Genomic DNA, 24,736 nt, shown 5'->3' with positions numbered 1-24,736 from the left:
AATAAATCTATTTACAGGGACTATTTTAGTAGAAATCCAGAAATAGAAATTTGCTTAGTCTGCAAGGTTTGCTGCCGCGGGGGTATTTTATATATATTTGAGAATACTCCTAGTAGCTGGATTACAGGACGTCGCCACCGTCCCAGTCTTATTCCAGTTCGGGACAGGATTTTAAAATGTTGAAACATGTTAATGATTAAAAAATCAGTACAGTAGAACTCCAACAAACACCGAATCATCGATTATACCACCAGAAAGAATCGCACCAGAAAGAATAATAAACAGTACCTGGGGACCGAGCTTTGCGCGGAGAAAATTATAAGTGTTCTCTGAGAGCAGTCTTTGGTCAATGTCAAACACCGAGCCAGCGAGTCGTCGACTCTCCTGCTTAAGACGACCGGCCTGTTGTCCATCATATTCTTATTCTGTTCTTATCATATTCTGTTGGTCATTCAAATTCAAATTCAAATTCAAATAATCTTTATTTGTTAGTAGTATACAATACATACATAAATAGTGTCAAAGATCATCATAAGATCTTAAATTATTTCTCCATCTTCATTCTTCAATGCACTACTTGGCCAAGGTTCTGAGACATTTGGTGAGATGTATGACTATGAGCTGGTTGGAACTGGGTTGGTTGTACACAGAGTGGTAAAATTTGTTTCCTGTTTTTGTTAACTACAGCTACAAAGAGGTATTTATGATAAATTGGGCACTTTCAAGGGTTGTAGGACAGGATATTTCTCAGCATTGTGACCAATTCCAATAGATTATTCATGGCCAAATACCCCATCTTAAACAAAAAAATCAAATATCCTAGGATAAAAAAAGTTTGCCTTTACACACGCTTGTTTTAGAGTATAATATGACGAAACATTAGTAATAAGAATCGTTGATAAAGAAGGCAAAATCCAAAAACTCTCTCGCAGTAGTTTTTTTTTTTTTTTTTTTTTTTGTCGTCTCCCGCGGTCATGGAAACATTCGTCGTTGTTTTCCGTGATCCCTGCTTAATCTTAAATATATCCTGCGGTCTTGTAGACATTATCTTTGTCTCCCACTCCCAGTCCTGCGGTCATGGAAACAATGTAATCTTTTCTAGCAATTGCTGCAAAATCTTGAATTTCTTCTTCGGTCTTGAAGACATCATCATCGTTTCCTGAGGCCATGGAAACATCGTCATTTTTTTCGCGTTTTTGGTCAGCGGTGTGACAGTTGGACCTAAGTGCCTTCTGGACCTCGCCCCCCCCCCCCTTTGAAGGTGTGTTATATTTACACCACTGTTAGTACCCTTCTTAAGTTGATGTGAAACAGACAAATGTTCATAATTTGTCATTGTAATAAGTCTAGAATTTATTACTTTGACTAAGTATTGAAATAAATAACAAAATTGGGTCAGGGCCCATAATCTTTTAAATTTTGCTGAGCTTACCTTTGCAGTAGAGTGTGGTTGTGTAGTAACAATTATATCCTTGATAAAAAAAACTAAGCTTTACAAGATTATTATTTATCCTCAGAACAACAACAATACTATTATCCAATTAAATAAAATAAAAACATCTGTTACAACTGTATAGTATACCTACAGTTATTTAGGTATATCTTTAACACCATAAACCAGGAAAGTCCAAACTACCCTCAACTTTTGAACGGTCCAAAATCAAATTCCCTTACCCCCAGTCCAAGAGATGAAATGGAGGAAGAAAGACATCCTGCTGTAATGCCACCACATGTTCATCATCTTGTTGTCCGATCAACTCGGCTGCGATAAGAGTGATTGTGTCTGGTAAATATTTTTGTAAATACAGTATATAGACTATTAGTGTTAGTGATAAGAAGATAGAGAGCAACCCCCTGATGATGCCACACAAGCTTCCGAAATGCACAGGGCAACACAAACATCCACCTTTACTCAAGAACTAGCAACAACTACAAAGTAATCAATATACTATACTCCATTTTTACTGTCCATTGTTTTTGTATTGTTTTTGTCCATTAAATTTTGAGTGGATATATTCGTTTTGGGTCCCCTAAACCCAAAATGAGGTTTTTGAAGTTATGTCTCTCTCTGTGTGTGTGTGTGTATGTGTGTGTGTGTGTGTGTGTGTGTGTGTCTTATGTGTGGATGTGTAAAGAGCTATACAGACCACACCTGTATAGACAGAACACTGAATCATAGACGAAAAAAATCTTATACCCATACCAAATTTCAGCCCAATCCGACCAGTAGTTAATGCGTGATTGAACTTCAAACAAATACACAAACTTTCACATTTATAATATTAGTAAGATTCTAGTGTTGATGTGGCTTTAACAGGTAGCGTCGCATATAGGCCTATGCCACGTAGCGTCCGATAATTGCCACGGACCGAGGTAAATAAATAAAAATGTCTTTATTAGCCAGCGTTTCTATGACTATCAGTTTTTCAGAACTACTTTATTAGTCATTCTTAATATTAATAAAGGTATACAATTTAATACTACACATTTGGTACACAGTGATTGGCTGTCACTTGGATTTACAGTACACACAGACCACTGGCAAAAACCTGTCAAACAGTTATCTTTACTTTGTAATACTCTGCAATCTTGTTTCTAAATAATAAATTCTTGTTTTTTTTTAATTTTGATAACCTTTTGTAATGTTGCATATTTGCGACACCTATAGTCTATAGCAAAGACAATAGTAAAAATTATTATATTTTTCTTGAAAAACCCCAAGCGCCGCATATATGTGACAGAGTAATGGTGAAAGTAAGAAAAAAACAAAAACAGATTTTTTAATAACAGTTTACAATAGAACAAATTATGAAAGCTACATGGGATAATGCAGCGTACATACAGCGATGCAGCATAATACGTCACCAATCATCATATCCATAGACCAAGCAACGCAGTTGTGTGTCAGACATCCCTGTAGAACACTGCAGAGAATTCAGTGCCTTCAAATAGACCGTTTCAAAGATATAAGCGTTTTGATAACATTAGAACATCGATGCAAATATCAGATGTCAGTCTATTTTAATGTGACTAGCCGTCACATTATGCGACAGCAGTCTATGGGTTGCATAAAGTAACCAGCTGTTGCATAAAGCACTGTGCGTCGCTGGTCCATATAAATAAAAAAATTTTGTACTATTGCGGTAACAAACGTATTACGAATCAAGGCCCCACAAAGAAAAAGGCCCCCTGCAGCACGGGCAGCGCAACACTACGTCACAGTGGTGGATAGTTATGTACTAAACTCTTACCATTAAAATCTTACAAACAGCGAGCTTGTTTATTTACCTAAGACATATGGGAATGGCAATGAATTTATCAATGAAATCTATCCACTAGTGTGACGTCATGGATCCTTCAGCGTGGCCTGTTTTTCTTGTGGGGCCTTGTAAGAATGCACCTTTTCCCTCAACTATTCTGTGTTATAGACCAATATAATCACCTGTCAATAAAAGAAAACAGACATTGTCTTGAATAAACAGCTTTATTTACCTTATAACATTGATAACCTTTATTGAATATTTTCATTACAGTTATTCTACTATTGTAAAACCATTCATAAAATGCTTTCAATACATTATTTTTAGCAGTTAATGCAAAACGTTTACTACATCTTTAGGTTTTATAAACACAAAAATTAGGTAACATAAAAATATATATTCAACTTCTGTATTGAAATGGCAAGTTATCAACAGTTAACAAATAACGAGGAAGAAGGCGACGAAGAAATCCTCAAAAGGAGAAAAAGCAGCCTTATCGATGAAACTACATCAGACGTTCAACGGTTATTTGATGCTGTATCCAAAGGAAAAATAGATGAAGTAAAACGACTAATATCAAAAAAACATTTTGACATAAATCAGGTCGACTCTGCAGGAAATTCCGCTTTACACGTTGCATTGAATAATAACAATGAATCAATGGTAAAGTTACTTCTGGACAACGGGATTGATGTCTTTGATTGTCTCTTCCATGCAATCTTGTTGAATCAACTGAAATCTGTGGAGTTGATCATGAATAAGCTGTCAAACATCAACAGAAGATACAGCTTCATACCGTGTCACGACTCCACAAAGTTTCCTCACTATGTAACTCCACTGATGTTTGCTGCTCAATGCGGCAATGTAGAGATTATGGACTACCTCGTAAGAGAGGGACATCCAATGATCCCGGTGCCTCACGAACCTCAGTGTTTGTGTGAAAAATGTGTGAAAGAGTTGGAGGAGAATGATCCTCTAGAGTTAGCGTACAAAAACCTAGAGGTATATAAGGCTCTTTGCAGTCCTGCATACATATTGAAATATTCTTCTGAAGACCCCGTCCTTATGGTGTTCTATCGTGTTCATGAGTTGAGGTTGGTAGCGGATGCTAATAGAGTTTTTATGAGAAGGTATGAAGAGCTGATAGAAAAGACAGAGCAGATCGCTGCAAATTTGGTGGCACTTTGCAGAACGTCGGATGAAGTAAAAACACTTCTAAGTGTTAAGGAAGGATCTGCATTATCAGGAGAGTTTCTTTTTCCGAGGCTGATTTTGGCTTTGGATTACAAACAACGTTATTTTGTCTCCCAGGTGAACATTCAAGCTGTTTTACAAAACTCTTGGAATGAAGACTGGTACCAATGGAACAATTACTCGACTTTCAGAAGTGTCTTGCACATACTCGGACGTATCATCATGTTACCTTTACTTGTCATCTTTTGTCTGTTTTTTCCCAGTTCCATTGTTGCAAAATTTTACAGTATTCCAGTTAACCGTTTCGTTAGCTCCATAGCGGCTTATTTACTTTTCCTTTTGTTTTTGTACAATGAATCTGACAGAGATAAAAATGGTCAGAAAAGATACGATATCTTAAATTATCCACTTAACAAAGTAGTAATCGTCATTTTTGTTCTATCGCATATTCTAAACTCTTTTCGCATGTGGATGTTTCGAGGTTCTGAAAGGTTTCTAACATTTGCTTGGAACTGGTATGATCTTACAACTCAGCTTTTATTCGTGTTGACCTTTGTTTTTTGGATTATTGCTTTTGTAACGGTGTATTGGGAACCCAATATAGAACGAAAGTTTTGGGACTATTTGGACCCGCAGCTAGTAGCAGAGGCCATTTTCTGTGTCGCAACGGTAATGTCGTATATGAAGCTTCTGTTTTACATACAAATAGACTCTACTTTAGGACCGATGCAGGTATCTATTGGGAAAATGACAACAGACTTTTCACACTTTGTTATAATTTTTGCCATCGTCATCGGATCATTCACGGCTGGGATGTGCCATTTGTACGAGTATTACGACGGGATGAAACAGGTGGATCCGGAAAGCCAGACAGAAGCAAGGCAAGAAAGTTCTTTTGTAAGTCCTTATGATACATTCAAGGTTCTATTCTGGGGACTGTTTGGAATGAGTTCTCAAGAGGCTGGTTCTGTTGTCATTGAAAACATTTCAGAGGACAGTTCGGACCTCAACAGCATAAACACCCACGACTTTACAGAAGCTGTGGGAACTACTCTGTTCAGTGGATACATCGTATTAACTGTTATTGTACTTCTCAACATGCTGATTGCAGCAATATCAAACACATTCCAAAATGTCAGTGAAAATGTAGATTATGAGTGGGTTTTTGGCAGAACAAAGGTTTATTTGATATATATGGCTCAAACAGTCATCCCTCCGCCTTTAAGTATTTTGCCTAGTTGTGTCGGAGAAAGCTCAATCAAAGCGTTCTTTAAAAGAGTTTTCTTCTCATCCAAAGACAAGGGAGTTATAACAGAGGAAAGTTCCATTGGTAAAAACCTATTTGAAGAAAAAAATGGATCAAAAGAATTATTTTTATCCGTTGAAGATGAAGACCCCCATTTTAAAGCTTATAAAGAGCTAATGAATAAATTGATTCAACGTTACTTTAGCCAAGAAGAAGATATTCAGCAAGAAAACAGTTGAAAATACAATAATGAGCACTATTTATTAGGTATTTGCATCGTGAGTTTGTGTAATATGATTATAACTAAAATAAGCTAATATAATTTTTTTTTTTAATAAATAAATACTTACTGTATATACAAATTTAAAACGAATAGTGTTTTTGGCCTCTAGGGACATCAAAATGAAAAAGCATATCGGTCCCGACTCCAGGTCTTACTGTGCCACCTACGGTAATAGTTTCTTCCCTATAGGGAAATTCACTAAAAAAACACAGACTTCCTATCAACACATAAAGAACACCTATAAAGATTGTCCATGAAATTATTGAAACAATTTGTGGCCATTTCCCCCCCCCCCTTACTGTGTATAACAATTCTTAAATTTAAACTTGCAGTGTCTACGACACATTAAAATAAATGTTAGACCTAGGCCTACAGACTACTAATTATCTGAATTCAGTTCTGCACTCGCTCTGTAATTAATTTATAGGTGATGTACTTCAAAATGTAAGAGGCTTAAAAACTGCATTACACCTAAAATTTCTATATTAATCATATTTTGCTACAATTTTTAACCAACTCCCAAAAGTAACAATAAAAACAAAGGTGTAAACAGCATTGCTCTGATGCTCAATGAACTAGATCTAGCTGTCTAAGTAGGCCGGGAGCGGGACTGCAGCATTGCAATTTTCCCTCCCTGCGGCCTTGTAATAGAGAAGACTATGATCACAGAAAACGTACTACTATAACCCAGAATGCCAACCGCATGGTAAAAAGCATTAAGTGTTTTGAGAGAGCTTTGCCTGTCAATCCGTAGGCAGCGCCACCAGCGTTGCCATGCAATAGCATAGTAAGCTATTGCATGGCAACGCTGGTGGCGCTGCCTACGGATTGACAGGCAAAGCTCTCTCAAAACACTTAATGCTTTTTACCATGCGGTTGGCATTCTGGGTTATAGTAGTACGTTTTCTGTGCTATGATGTATGTGCCAGTTAAGTTAACTATGAATTAATTGTTAATATAATAATTACAAAATTACAAAGCTGGAGCTATACATTAAACTTGTTTTTTTTTTTTTTTTTAGGGTGAGGAGGGAAAATGCTTTTACGCACACAGGTAGCCAGCCTGTAGTGTGAGACTCCTGAGTTTATCACAGACTACTCACTAAAAAACCCCCTCTACTCTGTTGGACACAGACCTGGAATTGTTTGTCACATTACTTCAAGTCAGGCCAACATATGTGACCTAAGCCCACAGGGCTCGCACCGTTTCTGGCATTATTTATTTTTTGACCTACACCGCATCCCGGTCGAGGTCAAGCTTCTTGGCGCGGAGAACACCCTGGATGTAAAGTGACACACAGGTCCAATTGTCCTCACCCTCCATCATCATCGGTATGACCGTGTCCACCGACAGCAGTCCTACGAACTGTTGAGCCTCTAGGCGGGGCCTTTCCCAATGCTGGCAGTGGAAGAAAGTGTGTTCCACGTCATCGGGAATGCCTGGGCAGTATATTCAATCGGGTGACACGGCTTTGCCCATCCTGAACAAGTACGACCGGAAAAAGCCGTGACCCGTCAGAAATTGGGTGAGGTAGAAGTTCACCTCTCCGCACCGCCGATTAACCCAAGGTTGGACCTGTTGTATCAGTCGCCTGGTCCAGAGCCCCCTTGTCTCCTGTTCCCAGCTCTCCTGCCACAGCTGGAAGGTCCGGGTGCGTTCCTCAATACTTGCCTGGTCCTCCCCACGACGCTGATAAATTGCCTTCCTCTCCGCCGCCAAAAGTTTGATGGGGATGACTCCAGCAACCACCAGGACGGCGGGTTCGGACACTGTTCGATAGGCAGATGCTACCCTTAGTGCTGCCTGACGCTGCACTCGGGCGAGCCGCATCCTATATACCTCCTTATTGAGAGCGTCTGCCCAGACCTCCGCACCGTACAGGAGCACTGACTGGACCGCAGACATCAACAGCCTTCTGCGGCTGGACCGTGGACCTCCGACATTGGCCATTAACCGACTAAGGGAAGAAACCATTTTAGCGGCCTTGTCCGCCGTACGGGTGATCTGGTCTCGCCAGCTGAGCTTGCTGTCCACCATGACCCCAAGGTACTTTGCGGCACGAGTGGTTTGGACTTCAACGTTCCCCACCATCAAAGGCACGATGGTGTCAATCCTCTTTTTAGTCAGAATGACAATCTCAGTTTTGCTCAGAGCGAGCGAGAGACCATGTTCTGCCATCCATGCGTTAATTGGTTCGCATGACTTGATTTAGTTTCAGCTGGGCAAGCTCAATGCTACGTGCAGCTATTAAAGCCGCAACGTCATCTGCATACCCAACTAGGACAGTTTCCTCAGGCATCTCGGATCTCAAGAGGCTGTCGTAGGCGACGTTCCAGAGGTCCGGGCCCAGTATGGATCCTTGAGCAGCACCAGAAGTTACATCCATCGTCCTGGAGCCTTCTGTAGTGTCGTAAATGATGAGGCGGTACCGGAGGTAGTCCTCTATCATGCGCATGAGGTATGCCGGGACGTGGAAAGTGTTCTCCAGTGCGTCGAGCATATCGCACCACCTCGCGGAATTAAATGCGTTTCGCACATCAAGTGTTACAAGCAGCACAACCCGACGAGAATAGTTGTTAAACTCCTCAGCTCTCATTACGGCTCGCTTTACCTCCTCAATAGCGTCAACCGTTGACCGTCCCTTCCTGAAACCGTACTGACGAGGGGATAGATTCCCTGCAGCAACCACGGCTGAATTCAGTCGGGAACGGATCAACTTTTCCAAGACTTTCCCAGCAGTGTCCAACATACAGAGAGGTCTGTAAGAGGAGGGTAGGTCTGGGTTTCCTTTTCCCTTCCCCACGAGCACAAGCCTAGCTGTTTTCCAGCAGAAGGGAAACTTCCCCTCGGCCATAGACAGGCATTGTACGTGCTCAAAAGGATTTGTGGGTTTATTGAAAAGACTTTCTTCAGGGCCTCACCAGGTACCCCATCCGGTCCAGGAGCCTTGTTGTTCTTCAGGGACAGAACGGCCGCCTCCAACTCCTCGAGACTGAAAAGCGGTACGTCGTCCACCCTTCCGAACTCCCGCAATGGGCGCAGTGTGTGAGTCGGGAAAAGGGACTTTACGATCCTCTCCATAGAGGCCCCGTCCATAACGGAAGGTGGAGAGCGGGTGCCAAGCTTCTTGGTTACTATCTTGTAACCAAGGCCCCACGGATCGGAATCGACATCGTCCCTTAATTTCTCCCAGCAACTGCGTTTGCTCCGGTTAATGGCCCGGCGAAGAGACTTCCTAGCCACCTTGTAAGCGTCAGACTTAAGACGTCTATCTTCAGGTTCTCTGGCCCTGGTAGCAAGACGTCTGGCTCTCAATGCTGCCCGTCGTAGTTCTGCGATCTCGGTTGTCCACCAGTACATAGGTCGCTTATCGCACCGGGATCTCCTGCGAGGCATTGACTCTTCGCAGGCCGAGACTATCAGCCTCATCAATGATGTAACTGATGTCTCTGCGTGAGCCACGCCAGATGCAGCAGGTACCACTGGCTCTCCCCGTAGTATGACTTCGGTGAATTTGGCCACGTCCAGCTTTTTGGTGTTCCACCGAACAGGCACCTGCCGAGACACGGTAGCTTGTCTCTGATGACTATCCATGACATCAAAAATGATGTACTGGTGGTCACTGGCCGTATAATCCTCTAGGACTCTCCAGGCTCGTATCCTCGGCAAGAGGGACTCAGATGCAAGCGTGATGTCTGGGATCGTTCCCCTCATTCCGGGACGCTGGAAAGTTGGCGTGTTGCCCTCGTTTATGACAACAAGTCCAGCCCTGGCAGCAAAGTCCAGGATGTACTTCCCCCGGGAATTAGTGAGAGTCATTCCCCACTCGACAGCCCTAGCATTGAAATCCCCCGCCACGACAACGTGCCCGGCGGTATCGCGCACGCTCTCTTCCAGGCGGTCTATCTTTCCACGAAAGTCATGGATAGCCTCGTTGGGGGTGAGGTATACACTAAAGTAAGTGACATCCCCGCACCGGACCCAAACGAATCCTCGGCCCTTCGCGTGACTCCTTACCTGCACTTTAGCTGTATTACGAACCCAGAACGCAGCAGTACCAAGTGTATCGGGAAACCAAAGAGATGGGTCCCTGTCCCGGTACTGGTACTGTTCGCTGACCAAGAGCGCGTCAACACCGTGTTCGAGGGCAAGCTGACTGAGAAGCGCGTCAGCCGTCCTGGATCGATCTACATTGCACTGGAGGATCCTTATCTTCGTGGTTGGGCTTTCGCTTGTTGTAGTGCGCCTTTAAATGCACTGCACTGCCCAGACCCAGCTATATGTTTAGCGTTTTTATCATTGAGGCCTTTCTCCTTACAGAGGAAACAGGTCTCAACTTTACAGTCCCTACGAGTGTGACCCACCTCCCCGCATCGAAGGCAGTTCTTGCCTCGGTCGGGCCCTTCGCAGTTTCGGGAGGAATGGCCGAAATCAAGGCATTTAAAACACCTCGTTACTTCCACCCTCCGTCTCAACCTGCAATTAACCCATCCAACCCTCAAATGCTGGAGTGCCAAAACCTTACTGGCGTTTGCGTCTGCCATTTCGGCGACCGCCATCCGCTGTTGACTCCGGTTTGGTTTCGTGAGCCACACCCTCAGACTAGCCGTTTGTCCGGCAAGCTCGGGGACAGCTTTTTTTAGGGCATCAATGACGTCATCCTCCGTTGACACACAATCCATATCCCGAACCTCGACGGACGTCTTGGGTTCGAGAGCACGAACGGTGCCCTGACCTTCCACAGCTGCCTTTAGTTCGGCAGCAAAGGCGGCTTTATCTTTAGACTTACCCAGTTCGAGGAGGACGTCCTCGTCCCGGGTTTGTCTAATCGACCGTACAACCGTGTCGGTTTGCTCTGGCTTAGCCTTGGCCTTGATAACACCCAAGACTTCGGCGAATGATCTTCCCTCCAAAGGCTTGACCAAAATTGCCTCAGTCCTGGGCTTTTTGGGCCGCGACTTTTTAGCGAGTGCCGAGCCAGGCACAGCTTGGGCCACGCCGGTCGACTGCGCCCTCACTGCCACATATGTCTTGGAGCCGACTTCCGCGTGCCTCAATTTCCTCTTCTCCTTTTCGTAAGGCGCTTTTCCCACACAGTCCCAGATGGTGTTTCTACGACTGACCCCTTTCGGGAGCTACCCTCAATGGGTGTCGCAGGTTGCTGTGGCTGTTGAGGTTTCGCTGGAGCGGCAACTACGTCAGAGAAGGACCTAGAAGTCTGGGTCGCCTTGACCTTAACTTTAGGCTTTGCTGTCTGAACAACCTCTTCTCTTTTTGGAGGGCTTTCTGATGTAGGCCTCCTGCGTTTCTTGGAAGGTCGCGCATTGTCGTCAGGTAGGGACACCACCTTCTCGGCGATCGACACATCCACACACACAGGCATCACTTCGAAAACCACTTTTTTGGGTCCGGAGGGACCCAAAACAGATATATCCACTCAAAACTCAAACTCAAAAATTTTGACAGAAACAATATTTTCTCCATATACTATAGGGGGAGGAAGTGAAAACCCGATACAGTTGAAGAATTGAAGACAAAATAATTTAATATGATTAATTTACCTAAATAATAAATATTATTATTTTAATTTAATTAACTTAATAACTTAAGCTTTAATTTACTTAATATTACTTAATAGTTACCTTAATTTTATTACTTAATATAGGACATACAACAGAACACTTGTAAACTTAAGCGATTCAAATCCTCCCGCTGTTATTTCCTCCTGAAACTGAGAAGAAGACGTGCTTCCATGATGAGATCAATGAACTTCATTCTATACCAAAGACCAAAGAATGATAAAAGCAAACGCATTCAATTGTGAATATGTTAAATTGCTCGGATCGTTGAATGGTTAAATAATATCATCGACTAACCAAGGATAAAACATTATATGTTTACTCTATGATAAATTATACTCATAAGGGAGTTTGTTTTATCTATAAACAAACCAACACAAGTAGACTTCTCATCCCATCGAAAAATTTAAAGCTCGTTTTCGTGTCTAGTTCATGTTGGTGACACTGGGCACTAGTGTCGACGAAATCGTTTTTCTATTATTTTAGGGTTAATTTCATGATATTGTTTCGCCATATAACTAGTGGACGAGTTATGATTCAAACTTTTTAGCGAATTTCCCTATAGGGAAGTAGCTATTTTGGTTTAAGGTGTTTTTTGAATAATTTTAATAATAGAAACAAACTGTAAACAAAAGCACGATCCTAACGGCATCGGACGGGTGATAGGAGATGGGACTAACAATAAAATTGTCTTCAGCTGATCCATTAGGGTGACAAATCTACTGGAGTGTTTTAGCATAGGCTATAGACTAACCAAGGGAGTATGTTTTATGGTTTTATCAACTATGATGACGATTTCTATGATAACTTCTTATTCTAGTACACCATGTTAATAATCTTGTCATTCTGTATCCACAAATCTCATTTTGTTGAGTTATTTTGGGATCATTTAAGTTTTGAGTGAGTGGTTTTTAAATGTTCACTATTCAGTTTATTAGTTTTGATGATTTTAAAAAGTTCATCAATTTGTAATAATTTTACCCCATTTGGTTTTGTTAATTATTCTTCCCGACTTTAAACCAGGACAATCAGCGATAATTATATGTATATAATCTCAGCTGATGATAAGTATGTTCTTGGAGGGAAATTTTTTTGGTGGTGGCGAATAGCCATAGCCATCTTGTGTGAAACTTGTGTTTCTGTTGAATCGTTAAGGTTAAGTGAGTGTATAGTATATTTCAACTACAATTTAACAAAGTATATTAATTACAAAACAACGAGTTTGTCTTAATAGGTAATTATTTTATCTATCTAATCGTTCCAATAAGAAAATCACACAATAGCAGTCGGTCCCAGTTCAAGGAATGCTAACTTATCAGCTCTCTACTGGGGATTGGGCTAAGAATGCAAACTGCAGTAGGTCCAAGGTTGCAATTGTTTAATGTTATTTCATTTCTTCTTGATTAGATAGAGGTGACAAGTAATGTAAAACAAATAACTTTTGAAATTACCCTTACTCCTGTCGCTGGTTAAATTGATCCTATGCATGATTCCAGAATTTCCATTTAAGTTGGTATCAATAATAAATAGGACCCTAGTTGACTTGAGTCAACAGAAGAGTTATTAAGATTCCATTGGTGAACCCTGATTTCATTTATCTATGACAATATGCAAATTATGTTTTTGATTAGGTACTTATGGAGACAGTAACTTGATGGCTGTGTGGGTTTCTTGGCTTATCATAATATTGAGTTTAGGCCTACACAGTAGGGAACAACTTAGATAAAAAAAGTTGTTATCTTAATTTGAGTTCTGTAAAACTTGAAACACAATCTCAGTTAGGCTAATACTTAAACATTGATATTTTTAAATATTCAGAATTCCTTTTTTTAACTACTTAGTTAATCTCCCTAAGTAAATACAAAATGCCACTAGGTAGGCTAACTGTGGAGCAACTTAACTTTGGTGAAAATTGTAATTTGGCCTAAGTTTATGTAAGTTAACCCGGATAAGATCTAATTAAGACCGTTTTTATGGGTAGGCCTAAATAACGTAAGTTTCAGCATCTCCATGACAAAGTTTCATTTGAACTAAGAAATATCGTTAAGAACAATGACAATTTATTATATGTTCCATTGCTTCCTTTTTTTATTATCTTAAGTATGTGGTACGGTACGGTACCGGTACTCAAAGGTTTTGTAGGCTAAGGTGTAACTTAGCCAAAGTTTATCTTCAAGTTCCTTTAGCATGTAATTTTGTACAAGTTTAAACAGGAAAGTATTCCTAAGCTTATTGTGTTTTTGTTAAATAGGCTAATGTACCTCCACTTCTACCCTAGAGTTGCCACTCGCCTACCCATCAGCGTTAGAGTGTGCCACAATTTCGTAAAGTTTTCAAGATAAATTAACTTTTGCTCGGAAGTAACTTAAATTGTCATCCAGTGTAGTATATATAAATCGTGTACACCTCTTTGAGCTTGTTCCTATAGACCTGTTTATAGACTTACACCTAGCCTATTAGGCATATTCCATTTAACATTATCGTAAGCCTTACTTACCTCACCATTCATAAATTCATACATAATTACAGAATGACCTCTTTAAGTCGAATCTCTGGATCAGGACTACCCAGACCAGTTTTGAATAGGCTAAATGAACAAAAAGAAGCCTAGGCCTAAGTTATCTAGTGCCTATCAAATATGTTAATACCCTACTTAGGTTTATTGCTTTGTACGAGTGCATCTACAATCATATGCGAGTGCAAGCTGTGATCATATTTTTGAGTAGGTATAAAATCTATTTTTTTTTTTTTAGACTTAAAGCTTAGCCTATTTAAGTTTTTTTGCCGTAAGTTAAATGCCTAACTGTAGGTAGCAAGTCATTTTTGTAAAATTTGTGTTAATTGGTTTTTATTTTTTTATTTGTAGCCTAATTAGGGAAATAATTGTAGTAGGCCTAGGATAACAATACTTAAGTTTTTGTTTTTTCTGCTCTTTCTTTGGCTAACATCGATTTTCGCTTTGACAGATCGGTGGCGCTCCTGGCTGGCCTGACTTAGCGTAGTTTCATTGTAATTAAGTTCTAAATCAACTCATTTTTTCTTAAGTCAGTAGGCTAATAGTAAGAACAGAATCTATAACCTTTACATGTTTCTTTAGCAAAATCTATGTTGATTTGCAAAACTTAAGCTATCTCGATGGGTTTCTCATAAAAGATGGGGAAAAATGCTATAGGCCTATGCAGAACTAATTTGAAAAAAAAAACTTCAGTGGTCTGGCTTGTGGGAAATTTCTGACAATTAATATATACCGGTACCTATTTCAAAAACTGGGAGTTGACAATAGCGTTGTAGGCTGTTCCTTAAAATGTTTTTAGCAATTAGGAATTCTGATACCAATTAACAGATCAAGTAGGCAGATCAAGTTCAAACCTATTGTAATCCTTGCAATTTCATCAAGCAACCAGTTTTGGCATCATTTGCACAGTTAAAAGAGCACTTTTTAATTGTAGATAGCTTAGGCCTATTTCAATTTTTTCAAGCGAAAAAGTACATTTAAATGAAATCACAAATAATGAAATGAAATGAAAAAATGTAGCTTTATTTAAGAGGCGAAGTTAGGACTTGGCAAGTCCTCTGTACCACTTAACCTCTAATACATAAATAAATAAAAACTTATTCACTTATATAAGTAAATTTAAATAATCTAAAGTACCTAATACATTTAATGAGTAAACATGAAGAAATTAAGTTTAGTAATCCTAAAAAAATCCCATTCACACAAGCCGCCAACAACCCCTCACACCAGCGCCAGAGACTCACTCACGCCTGCTGCTCAATATAATAGCTCTGCCCCAAACCTCACACGGTTTCCTATGGATTTGATATGGTCAGGAAGAGAATTCCACATTCGAATTGCAGATACCAAGAAGGATTTGTTAAAAACTGTTGACCGGTGAATTTGTGTAGATAAAAGGTGAGAGCCTCTACGAGTGGCACGGGTGCTGATGTCAGAAATAAAATGGAAGTTGTCTGATAAATAATTGGGAATTTGACTATTGATATTGGAGTGTAGAAGACGGAGGGTGTGAAATTCCCGAAGTTCATTAAACTGCATCAATGAAAGCAGGTTGAAATAGGGAGTTACGTGGTCATATCGCCTTTGGCCAAACATGAATCTGATACAGAACTAACCATAAATAATAAGACAAGGGAACATGATTTTAACGTGACTTGTGTTTTTTATTTATATGTAGGCGTACTATTTCCTAAAAAACATTTTTTACTTCAGAAGATGACCACAATAGGCATGTGTTCTTGTACAGCCTGAAGATGACAGCTTTTGTCAAAACTAGTTGCTTGATAAAATTTGAAGAATTACCAGCAGGATTTATACTATTTTTAATTTCACCCTAACTTATTTACACCAACAACATGGCCAGTACAACAACTATAGCTGACCTAAAGTGAAGGGCTAAATATTTCATAATATCCATAGTTGAGTGTACCTATTCTAAATGAAGATAGTAATAGAATAGTAAAACAAATCTACCGTATTATAATTCCTGGACCAAAAATTAATAAGTGTTAAAATTACCGATGCTCATAATATTTTATACTTATTAACTTACTACCGTACCATGAAACCATCAATATCATCATGTGTTTTTTGTTGAGAGCTTTAACGCTCCAATCCCTTAATTGTGAAAAACCTTACAAGTTAATCCATTCATTTTAGCAATTAATTTTTTTTCTGTTTCAGACAGAAGACTTACTCCATTTGACTCCATTTGATGCTCGTAGGAGTCACTAGGCAAGCTTCAGAAGAATAGAATGTGTATAGGTCTCTATTTTTCAAGTTGTGTATTGTGATCTGTTGGAAACTTCACTGGTTGGTGAACTCAAGTGTTTAAGATTCAAAGGAAGTTTAATTTACCAAAATTCCGGTCCCTGTAGTAAAAGTGGAGGGTGCCCATTCCGGCAAATCAAGGGAGGGTAAAATGACGAAGCAAAATCGGTCCAACACCGGGCGTGCCACCCGCACCAGGGGGCCCGAACGAAACAGCATTGTAGCCAAAGGAGTGTATAACAACTCCCCGTTCATGCATACAGCCACGTCACTTGTGGGGAACACAGTACAGATAGAGACACAGAGTGGATCAGTTTATGAGGGGATTTTCAGAACATTTTCCACTAATTTTGAAGTGGTATTAGAAATGGCGCACAAAGTAACCTCAAATGATCCTTCTCAAATCGATGTAGATACTGTCCTAGATGTTATAATATTCAAACCTAATGATATTGTTACTATGGATGCAAAAAACATTGATCTCGAATACGCCACAAGAGACACTTTTCAAACAGATACTGCTATCAGTAAGTTCAATGGGCAACTCGGTGAAAAAGAGCTTGAACCGTGGGAAGAATCGACTAGTAATGGTGATGAATTTGACTTAAATGGAGCAGCTGTCAACGGATGGGATGTTCAAGACATGTTTAAAAAGAACGAGCAAGCCTACGGAGTGACATCTACATTTGACCATTCCTTACAAGGTTACACTGTACCTTTACAAAAACAGGACACCAAAGAGTTTAAGGAAGCGGAAGCTAAAGCTGCCCAAATTGCTAATGAAATAGAAAGTAATCCCACTTACAAAGCGAGGATGGACCTAGAAAATGGAGATGAAGAGGAAAGGTTTGCTTCTGTGCAAAGGCCAGGAGACTCTAGCAGTGACGCAAGCAAACCGTACATGCCTCCTGCGAAGAGGAAACACCAGCAAGCTGGAAAGTTTGTTCGAAACAATCCTCCCTCACAGCCCGCCTCTTCTCAGCCCCCGGTGAAGCCCCAGACTCACTCATCATTGCCTAAGTCACCATTATCCCAACACAACCCTCCACCATTCCAGCAACAACCCCCTCCCCAGCCTGCACCATCCATGCGCCAACCTCCACCCAACAAACCCATGGCACAATCACCTGTTACCACAGTGCCGTCCCCCGTATCTTACTCCACAAACCAGCAGCCTTTACCTCAACGTGAAAGATTGGGTAGACAGATGGATCAACAACTTTCTAAATCGCAAAAACCTCCCCCCGGCTTAAGGACTGGAAGGGGATATCCACAAGATAGTAACATCGGCCCTAGGTATCAGACTAATGGAGAGTCAGAAGTGATGAGGAGTAGCCCGGCTACCACACCCTCTGACTCCAAACCTCCGCTACCCATGTCTCACAGCCCTCACATCAGGCCACAAGGTCCTCCTCCAATGCCACACCAGCCAATTGTAGAACACCCCCTGCCACCTAACTCTCCTCAGGTGCTCTGTCATCCCCCGCCATTTGCCATGTCCCAGCCCCCCATGATGCAACAGCCTGTAGAACAACGTAAGAGCCCGATAGTAGAGGCCCAGCAGCAGCAACCTCCCCCTCCAAGTCACAGAAAACCACCAAGGCCTAGAGAGGACACAATCTCCGAGTTGAAGAAATTCGGGAGTGACTTTAAACTCGCTGAAGTGAGTTCGGAAGACAATAAAATGCACATGGGGATGAACGATCCGGATCAACAGTCTGAGGGTAAAGATCAACACGGTAACGAAGTAGATAAAGTTTCCTCAACTCTGAAGAAGTCCACTTTGAATCCCAACGCTAAAGAGTTCAAACCGTTTACACCTCGCTCACCAAGTACTCCTACTCCTTCTAGACCACACACTCCGCAGACTCCTAACTACGGTCCTAGTCCCGCACTTCCGAATGTGATGGTTCCAGCAACCTACGTAGTCACAAACCAACCGACTTTCACAGCTGCCACTCCCAATCAAGGCCATCGCTACAGGAAGGTGATGCCAGTTTCTCACAGGCCAGACCTCTCGCAGGTAAACACACTCATTGCTTTATTTCAAATAGTGTAAAATAGCTCAATAATATTTTGGCTGGGATTTAGTTTTTAATATATTTTCTGTTCTAACCCACAATACAACCTCTCTCAACTGAGATAAATGGTGGGAACAAATTTTTAGATAGCCAAAATCATTACTAAAAAGTGTTTTTCTCCACAGGATTTAAAGTAAAATGAGACGATAATAAATTTAGGCTGCAATATAAGTGCATGTTAATAAGGTTTCGTAACACATATTTATTCATGCAAAAGCCTAACATCTACTATGTAGATCAATTGTACTATTTTTAATCCAGTCTTAGTAAACTGTTTTATTAAGAAATGTTCTAGTTTTGTTTGTTTATTCTTCTAGAAATGTTTCCTGAGTATGCCATTTCACACTATCACTTCATTAATAACACCTCCAGCTGGTGCTGGCATAGCTTCTCCCAACCTTTCTCAAATCTTAAAGCAACATACAATTTAATAGCCTTCAGGAAAGTGAAAAAACTTTGTAAAAAACAGAAACCAATTAAAGACCAAGAATAAAAGACACCGTTGACAAAAAGTTGTAATTTTTGTTTAATTTGTAACGTTAAAAATTAGGCTTATTCAACAGAAATCAGTAATTATCTCAGCTCACTGCTGGTGGCTCAAACCGACCCTCGTTGATATTTATTATGAAGCTGGCAATAACCTTAAATTGGGAATGGCATGTTTTGTTCTATTCAATAGGCCTACTCAATTCCTGCAAAAATCTCTGAAAGGATGGATTAGTAAAAAGTATTGGTATTATTTCCATTTCACCTCGTGAAACATTGTGACAGATTTAACATTGTGTTGCAGATGCAGGTCGCTGCAGCCACAGGTCAGCCTCTGCTTGCGCCGGTGCCGATGGGAGCGCACTTCACTGTGCCTTACACGGCGCCGCGTCACCTCGCCCCTCAGTCTTACCAACAGATGATGATGCATATGATGGCGCAGCAGGTAGGCCTAATGTTATTGAAATAAGATTTGAAACTATTCAAATAAGGACTGTATCATATCATCTTTTGGGGGGAAACAAGTGGGAATCCACTAAGATGTTAGGAATACACTCAAATGAAATCAAATGAAATGAGTTTTATTTCCACAATAACTAGGCCTGAGACCTATACAAACAAAATAACAATTTTTTAACAAATAAAATACAAAGATAGTTGTCTAGAAGCATAAAATAAATTGTTTACGAAAAATTAAGGTAGGCCTCACGTAATATTCTTTCAAATGGGGCCTCAATATTTTTTATTTGTATTTATTTACACGTTCAATTTAAAAAAAGATATTAATAGTTACTAGCTGACCCACGGGTTTCAACCCGTTTGACTTCATAAGTATTAGGCTAATAAAACTATTGATTGGTTAAGTTAAGCTGAAATAAACAAAACAGAATACAGAATACAAACAATTATAATCACACCTGATTTTAAGGTTTAATGGAAAGAATAACATACAAATAAGTACAGCTGAGGTATTTTTAACATTAGGTAGATGGAAATTTCCCTTTAGAAAGCAATTACGACCTTAAAGGGCAATTTATTAAATAATGGGTAGTTTTGCGCAAGGTTTCTCGTCATGACGAACATTTGAATTGTATTGTTTATGGGGGGGGGGGGGGGGGTGACTTTAGTTTTCTCAAAAGTTCATGGGTACTTTGGGATTTATATATGGATAAACTTAAACTAATTGAAATATATTTGCTTTGGGTTGTAAAATCAATCTAAATGGAAATGAGTGTACACGTAGACCTCAGTGGCCTGTGTGACGTGCGTAGTTGTCCGAGTTGTTAAAAATTATGAGTTTTAAAAATTTGGAGCTAATTTGCTATTTGAAAAAAGTTTTAAAATAAAAAAAAACTTTACTATGTGATATGGGAACGTGATTTAAAGATATCATACAACATGAGAAGAACTATTCATTAAAATTTTAATCAACAGATGTTTGAATTCAATTCCAGTTGAGATCTTATGAGAGATAGTCGTACTAGCCATTAATGGAGAAATCTTGTTCATCGTCATGCAGGCTGCATTAACTGTCCTCGCGGCTCTTGTGAAGGCGCTAAACTGCATTTATTTATAGCTTCTTGATCAGCATCGCACATGTTATTAAATTACCTGCAAATACAAAAATATGTCTAATAACACTTGTATAAATATATTTACACTTATACTGTTGACTCACAAGACGGTAAATTAAGTCTAAATTCTGATCATCTCCCTCGGCCATGTAGACATTATTAACGGTTTCCACAGTCTTCCACAATCGCGCCAACATTTTTATCATTTTCTGCAGTTGTGTAGACATTGTCATTGCCTCCCGCGGTGACCGCAAAATTCTGAATATCCTCCGTGGTAAGTAATAGAAATATCATCCTCCAATATCGTGGCACAATTTTGATAATTTTCCACGGCTTTTTAGACATCTTCATTGTCTCCCACAGTCATAGCAAATCACCAAATAACCCCTCAACGGAACATCAGCATCGTCTTCCACGAACACGGCAAAATATTTTCCCGCGGTCGTGTGGACATTGTCGTCTCTCGTGGTGACAGCAAAACCCTGAATAACTCCCGCGGTTACGGAACATTATCATCGTCTTTGCCGATCGCAGCAAAATTTTGACATTAAAGGATGTAAAAAAAATATATGACTGAGGGGGGGGGGGTCGCCTCCTTTGCCCCCCCTTCTGGACCCTCCACTAAGTGGTGATTCATTTAGCTATTGGGTCTGATGATGATTGTGTGTTGTTGGTGTTGTTCATAGGTACAACATAGAATTTTGAAAAACCAACAGATTTTTCAAGGATGTGTCTTGTGACCTTCAGATAACGTGAGCTCCCTACTAGCTTAGTTTAAACATACTACCTTGTAAATGGTTCATTACTATGCACTCCTTAGCTAAAGAATATTTTTGGTTAGTTTTGTTTTTGGTACCTTAAGAGGATGATTTTGATATACAATTTTTTCCTAGGTACCGTACCTGTTTGAACATTTTAAAATTTATTTTATAACATCAGTATGTAAACCATTGCTTTTTCTATACTATAAACAAAAAAAAGCACAACAAATTGTATAAAACTTAGGTACCCTAAAATTAAAGAAAAACAATTAATCAACATAAAACACTCAAATGTCAATAAACAAGCTTCAGATGTTGCAGTAAGACAAGAAATCTACTTGCACTAATTCATAGTCAATGCTACCAGCTGCCAATGGACCTGACAGGTTTCATGGTTTTGTGTGTTCTAGGGTGGCGGAATAGTGCCTTTGGTGCCCACTTCGGCCATCAACTATCACCACGAGAGTCCGACACAGCAAGGCAACGTGCCACAGTTGCAGTACATGAGCCCCGCAGGAGCCATGCCTCCACATCCCCACCACCTGCACACTCACACTCACCCCACCCCCAACACAGCTCCGCCACCCTCTCCAGCCAGCAACTACCCCCAGCCTCTGCCACCCCCGCCCAACGGTCCTCCCACACACGCGTACCCCATCATGTGTCTGCCTGCCCAGCCTGCTCCCAATGGCCCACACATGATGGCCCAACAGTACATACACCATCATCATCAGCATCCCCCCTCCGTCGACAACCAGCAGCAGCCGCCTCACATCCAGGTCATCGTCAACCACCAACCCGCCATGAACCAATGATCACCTCTCCCGCCGATAGTCAATACTCGTAGGTAAATGCTGGCGTTTCTAAATTACGACGACGTACGCATGGCTTAACTTCTCTCGGATTCAGAGAGACAACTGGGGAAAAATATTATTCCGACTAAATTTGTAAGTAGGCCCGTTTGTGAAGTCTGTTGGTTCATATGACCTGACTGTCTGCTTCCAAACAACGCTTGTTGTCTGTTTGTGAAATGAATAATTATCAACACCAGTTTTATAGCCTCCAATAATCCGTTGGAATATTGCAACTGAATTCCTATATTTCAAAGTCAAAAGTTTTTGGCTGAAAATTTAATTATTTAGTGGATTGCAAAATTTAAAAGGCCTACTTTGAATAATATTTTTTGAGACTAAGCATCATTTTAAAATTTCGACTTAAACATCGATATATTTATTAATAAAAAAATAAAATTCCACCACACATTAATAATTATTTTTTGTGTAGTTATTTTTACAAGCTTGGTGAACCCCTTGTAATTCTGTTCTTTTCCGAAGAAGCAATAAAGCTAAACAAAAATATATACTTTATAATGTGTCGTTTGTTCCATGTCTTATTGTTAACTTGACAATCATTTAAACATCTGTGTTTTTCAAAATGCCAACGCCATGCAATAATTGAGTAAATACGACATATAGTACTGTCGGTTATCCAGCAAAACAACATTGGTTTATTTTCTGATTTTAGACTGTAGGAAGCTGAACAAGTTTTATTCCAGTCTTAAAATCAATCAAAATTGTTTCCTTCTACCCTAACACCTTAAAGCAAAACAACAACATTTACTTAGTTAATAATAATGTTTAATTTTTGCTGGTGCCTAATTGATATTTTTTTGCTACTATTCATATATTTCATTAGGTACCTAAGTCTCTTATATTGTAAAAGTGTCATATGCTCACAATTAAATATTTGCCACTATCAACTTGTTGAGCATAAAACGTTATTATCATGACACCAACATTTATTATTACACTTAAAATTACTTCCCGTGTCAAAATTGTTTTAGTGCTGTTAAATGCTGATTTAGTAAGCATAGCTCCCAGTTATGAAAATACAAGAGATTTCACCCAAACTTTCGTTCTAAAGCCATTATCCAATCCCATCTCCTTGAAATAAAAACTAGATTTCTAGTTATACCAAGTATGTTTCATTAGGGAACCATACAATATTATTTACTATAGCTAATATAGGCAAAAGAGAATGTTATATCCATTCAAACGGTTTGTTATTTTCGTAATATGTATTTAGAAACGGATACATACTAACGAAAGGTAAAAGTTTGACTAAACATTTCTCGGAGTCGTATAAAGATAAGATTGATATTCTTATGAGGAAAAACCAAGTTTTCTCGAGGTAAATGTGAAATCATCTTTACGACTCAATGAGTTTTCTCATAAAGTTGTTACACTTTCATTAGAACAATTAAAAGTAGCCAACACAAACCTCTGCTAAAAAAGCTCTTGTTATTGAGGTTATACGTCATGTTTTGTATAATTTAAGTTTGTCTCAGTGAATTGGTCTTGTATTTTTAAATACCTTAATAATTAATAGTTGTGTTTATTGTTTTACTACCAAACATTACAATGTACTGTATCAGTGAATATATATATAGTTACATGACTATTTTTTTGAAATTAATTTTTCTATTAATTGGCAATTTTTTATGTTTTGTAAGCAAATGGTCTAAACCCTGGTCTGTTACTATTTAATAACAATATTTATTCGTTAACAACAATTCATTGATAGCTATTCATGCTCTTTTATTTAGAATTTTTTCTCTCTAAGCTATCAACAGGAATATATTTTTGAAAGTTTTTGTGTCCTTTTACTTTTCCTGTATCATACAAAATTTAAACTTCAAAGTGTAATATGATGGTCAGAGTTCTAAAATATGAGTTTCTCTAAAAGTATTCTATTGCAATAAAGCAATAAGCTTTATTTTTTTACAGCTTTCAAAGAGTGAAATACTCTTTTTTCTATTTAATATTACCATTTAAATAAGCTTTAGTATTTTAAAAAGTGGTTTGTATATTACTATACTTAAATTGAAAGTGTAACAACTACGATAACATACAATATTCTTATTTATCAATATTGCATTGTTATCGACAACTATATACCTTAAATGTTACATTTACGAAGGTATAGTAATGTTTTTTTTTTATTAACATTTTTGTCAACTCCATTGGTTCTGAAATGGTTTACTTAAATTTTCTTTATTTCAAACCACCAACAATTTTGTTGTCATAAATTGTCTCAATACGTTTGAAATTGATTTACTCTAAAATATCTGTTCTGAACAGCATTGTTATTTTCCATGTATCTGTTCATTTAATAAAAATATTTAAAGTTGTTGTTTTGTAAGTTAGTTTCTTTTTTATTCCCTGTTACCTTGATGACATTCAATAACCAAACCAAACTCATGATATATCAATCAAGGATCCTACACTCATCTCCATTCATACTTGGCTTAAAATACCTACTTTGTATGGTCGCCATTTAAATGAAAAAGTATTGAAAAGTGTAAAGGAATGGCTACAACTATAAGCTTAACAGTTTAAAGTTGCACTATTGAGATGAAATCCATTTCTGCCAATTACCAATGGATTTTATCTATGTGATAATGCTGCAACCCTCTAGGACTAGCCT

At 39.2% G+C, this 24,736-nt stretch overlaps 1 protein-coding gene across 1 annotated transcript; it reads left to right on the top strand.

Moving 5' to 3' along the window:
• Nucleotides 1-12,670: 12,670 nt before the first annotated feature.
• LOC129002029 (ataxin-2-like protein) lies at nucleotides 12,671-24,451 on the top strand. The gene is made up of 4 exons (XM_054429527.1): nucleotides 12,671-12,796; nucleotides 16,262-18,371; nucleotides 19,220-19,360; nucleotides 21,661-24,451. The coding sequence occupies exons 2-4, from the start codon at nucleotides 16,500-16,502 to the stop codon at nucleotides 22,063-22,065; spliced, it is 2,418 nt and encodes an 805-aa protein (XP_054285502.1). The 5' UTR covers nucleotides 12,671-12,796; nucleotides 16,262-16,499; the 3' UTR covers nucleotides 22,066-24,451.
• Nucleotides 24,452-24,736: the final 285 nt, after the last annotated feature.

This window comes from Macrosteles quadrilineatus, unplaced genomic scaffold, assembly GCF_028750875.1.
Source record: "Macrosteles quadrilineatus isolate MER2022 unplaced genomic scaffold, UCM_ALF_1.0 Scaffold_9__3_contigs__length_116548681, whole genome shotgun sequence".
NCBI lineage: Eukaryota > Metazoa > Arthropoda > Insecta > Hemiptera > Cicadellidae > Macrosteles > Macrosteles quadrilineatus.
The sequence above is the reverse complement of the archived record's forward strand: the minus strand, read 5'-3'. Positions and strand labels throughout refer to the sequence as shown.

Coding starts and splice junctions, on each gene's coding strand:
- LOC129002029 (XM_054429527.1), top strand. CDS start 16,500: ATGACGAAGCAAAATCGGTCCAACACCGGGCGTGCCACCCGCACCAGG. Junction 18,372..19,219: donor ACAGGCCAGACCTCTCGCAG/GTAAACACACTC, acceptor ATTGTGTTGCAG/ATGCAGGTCGCTGCAGCCAC. Junction 19,361..21,660: donor TGCATATGATGGCGCAGCAG/GTAGGCCTAATG, acceptor TGTGTGTTCTAG/GGTGGCGGAATAGTGCCTTT.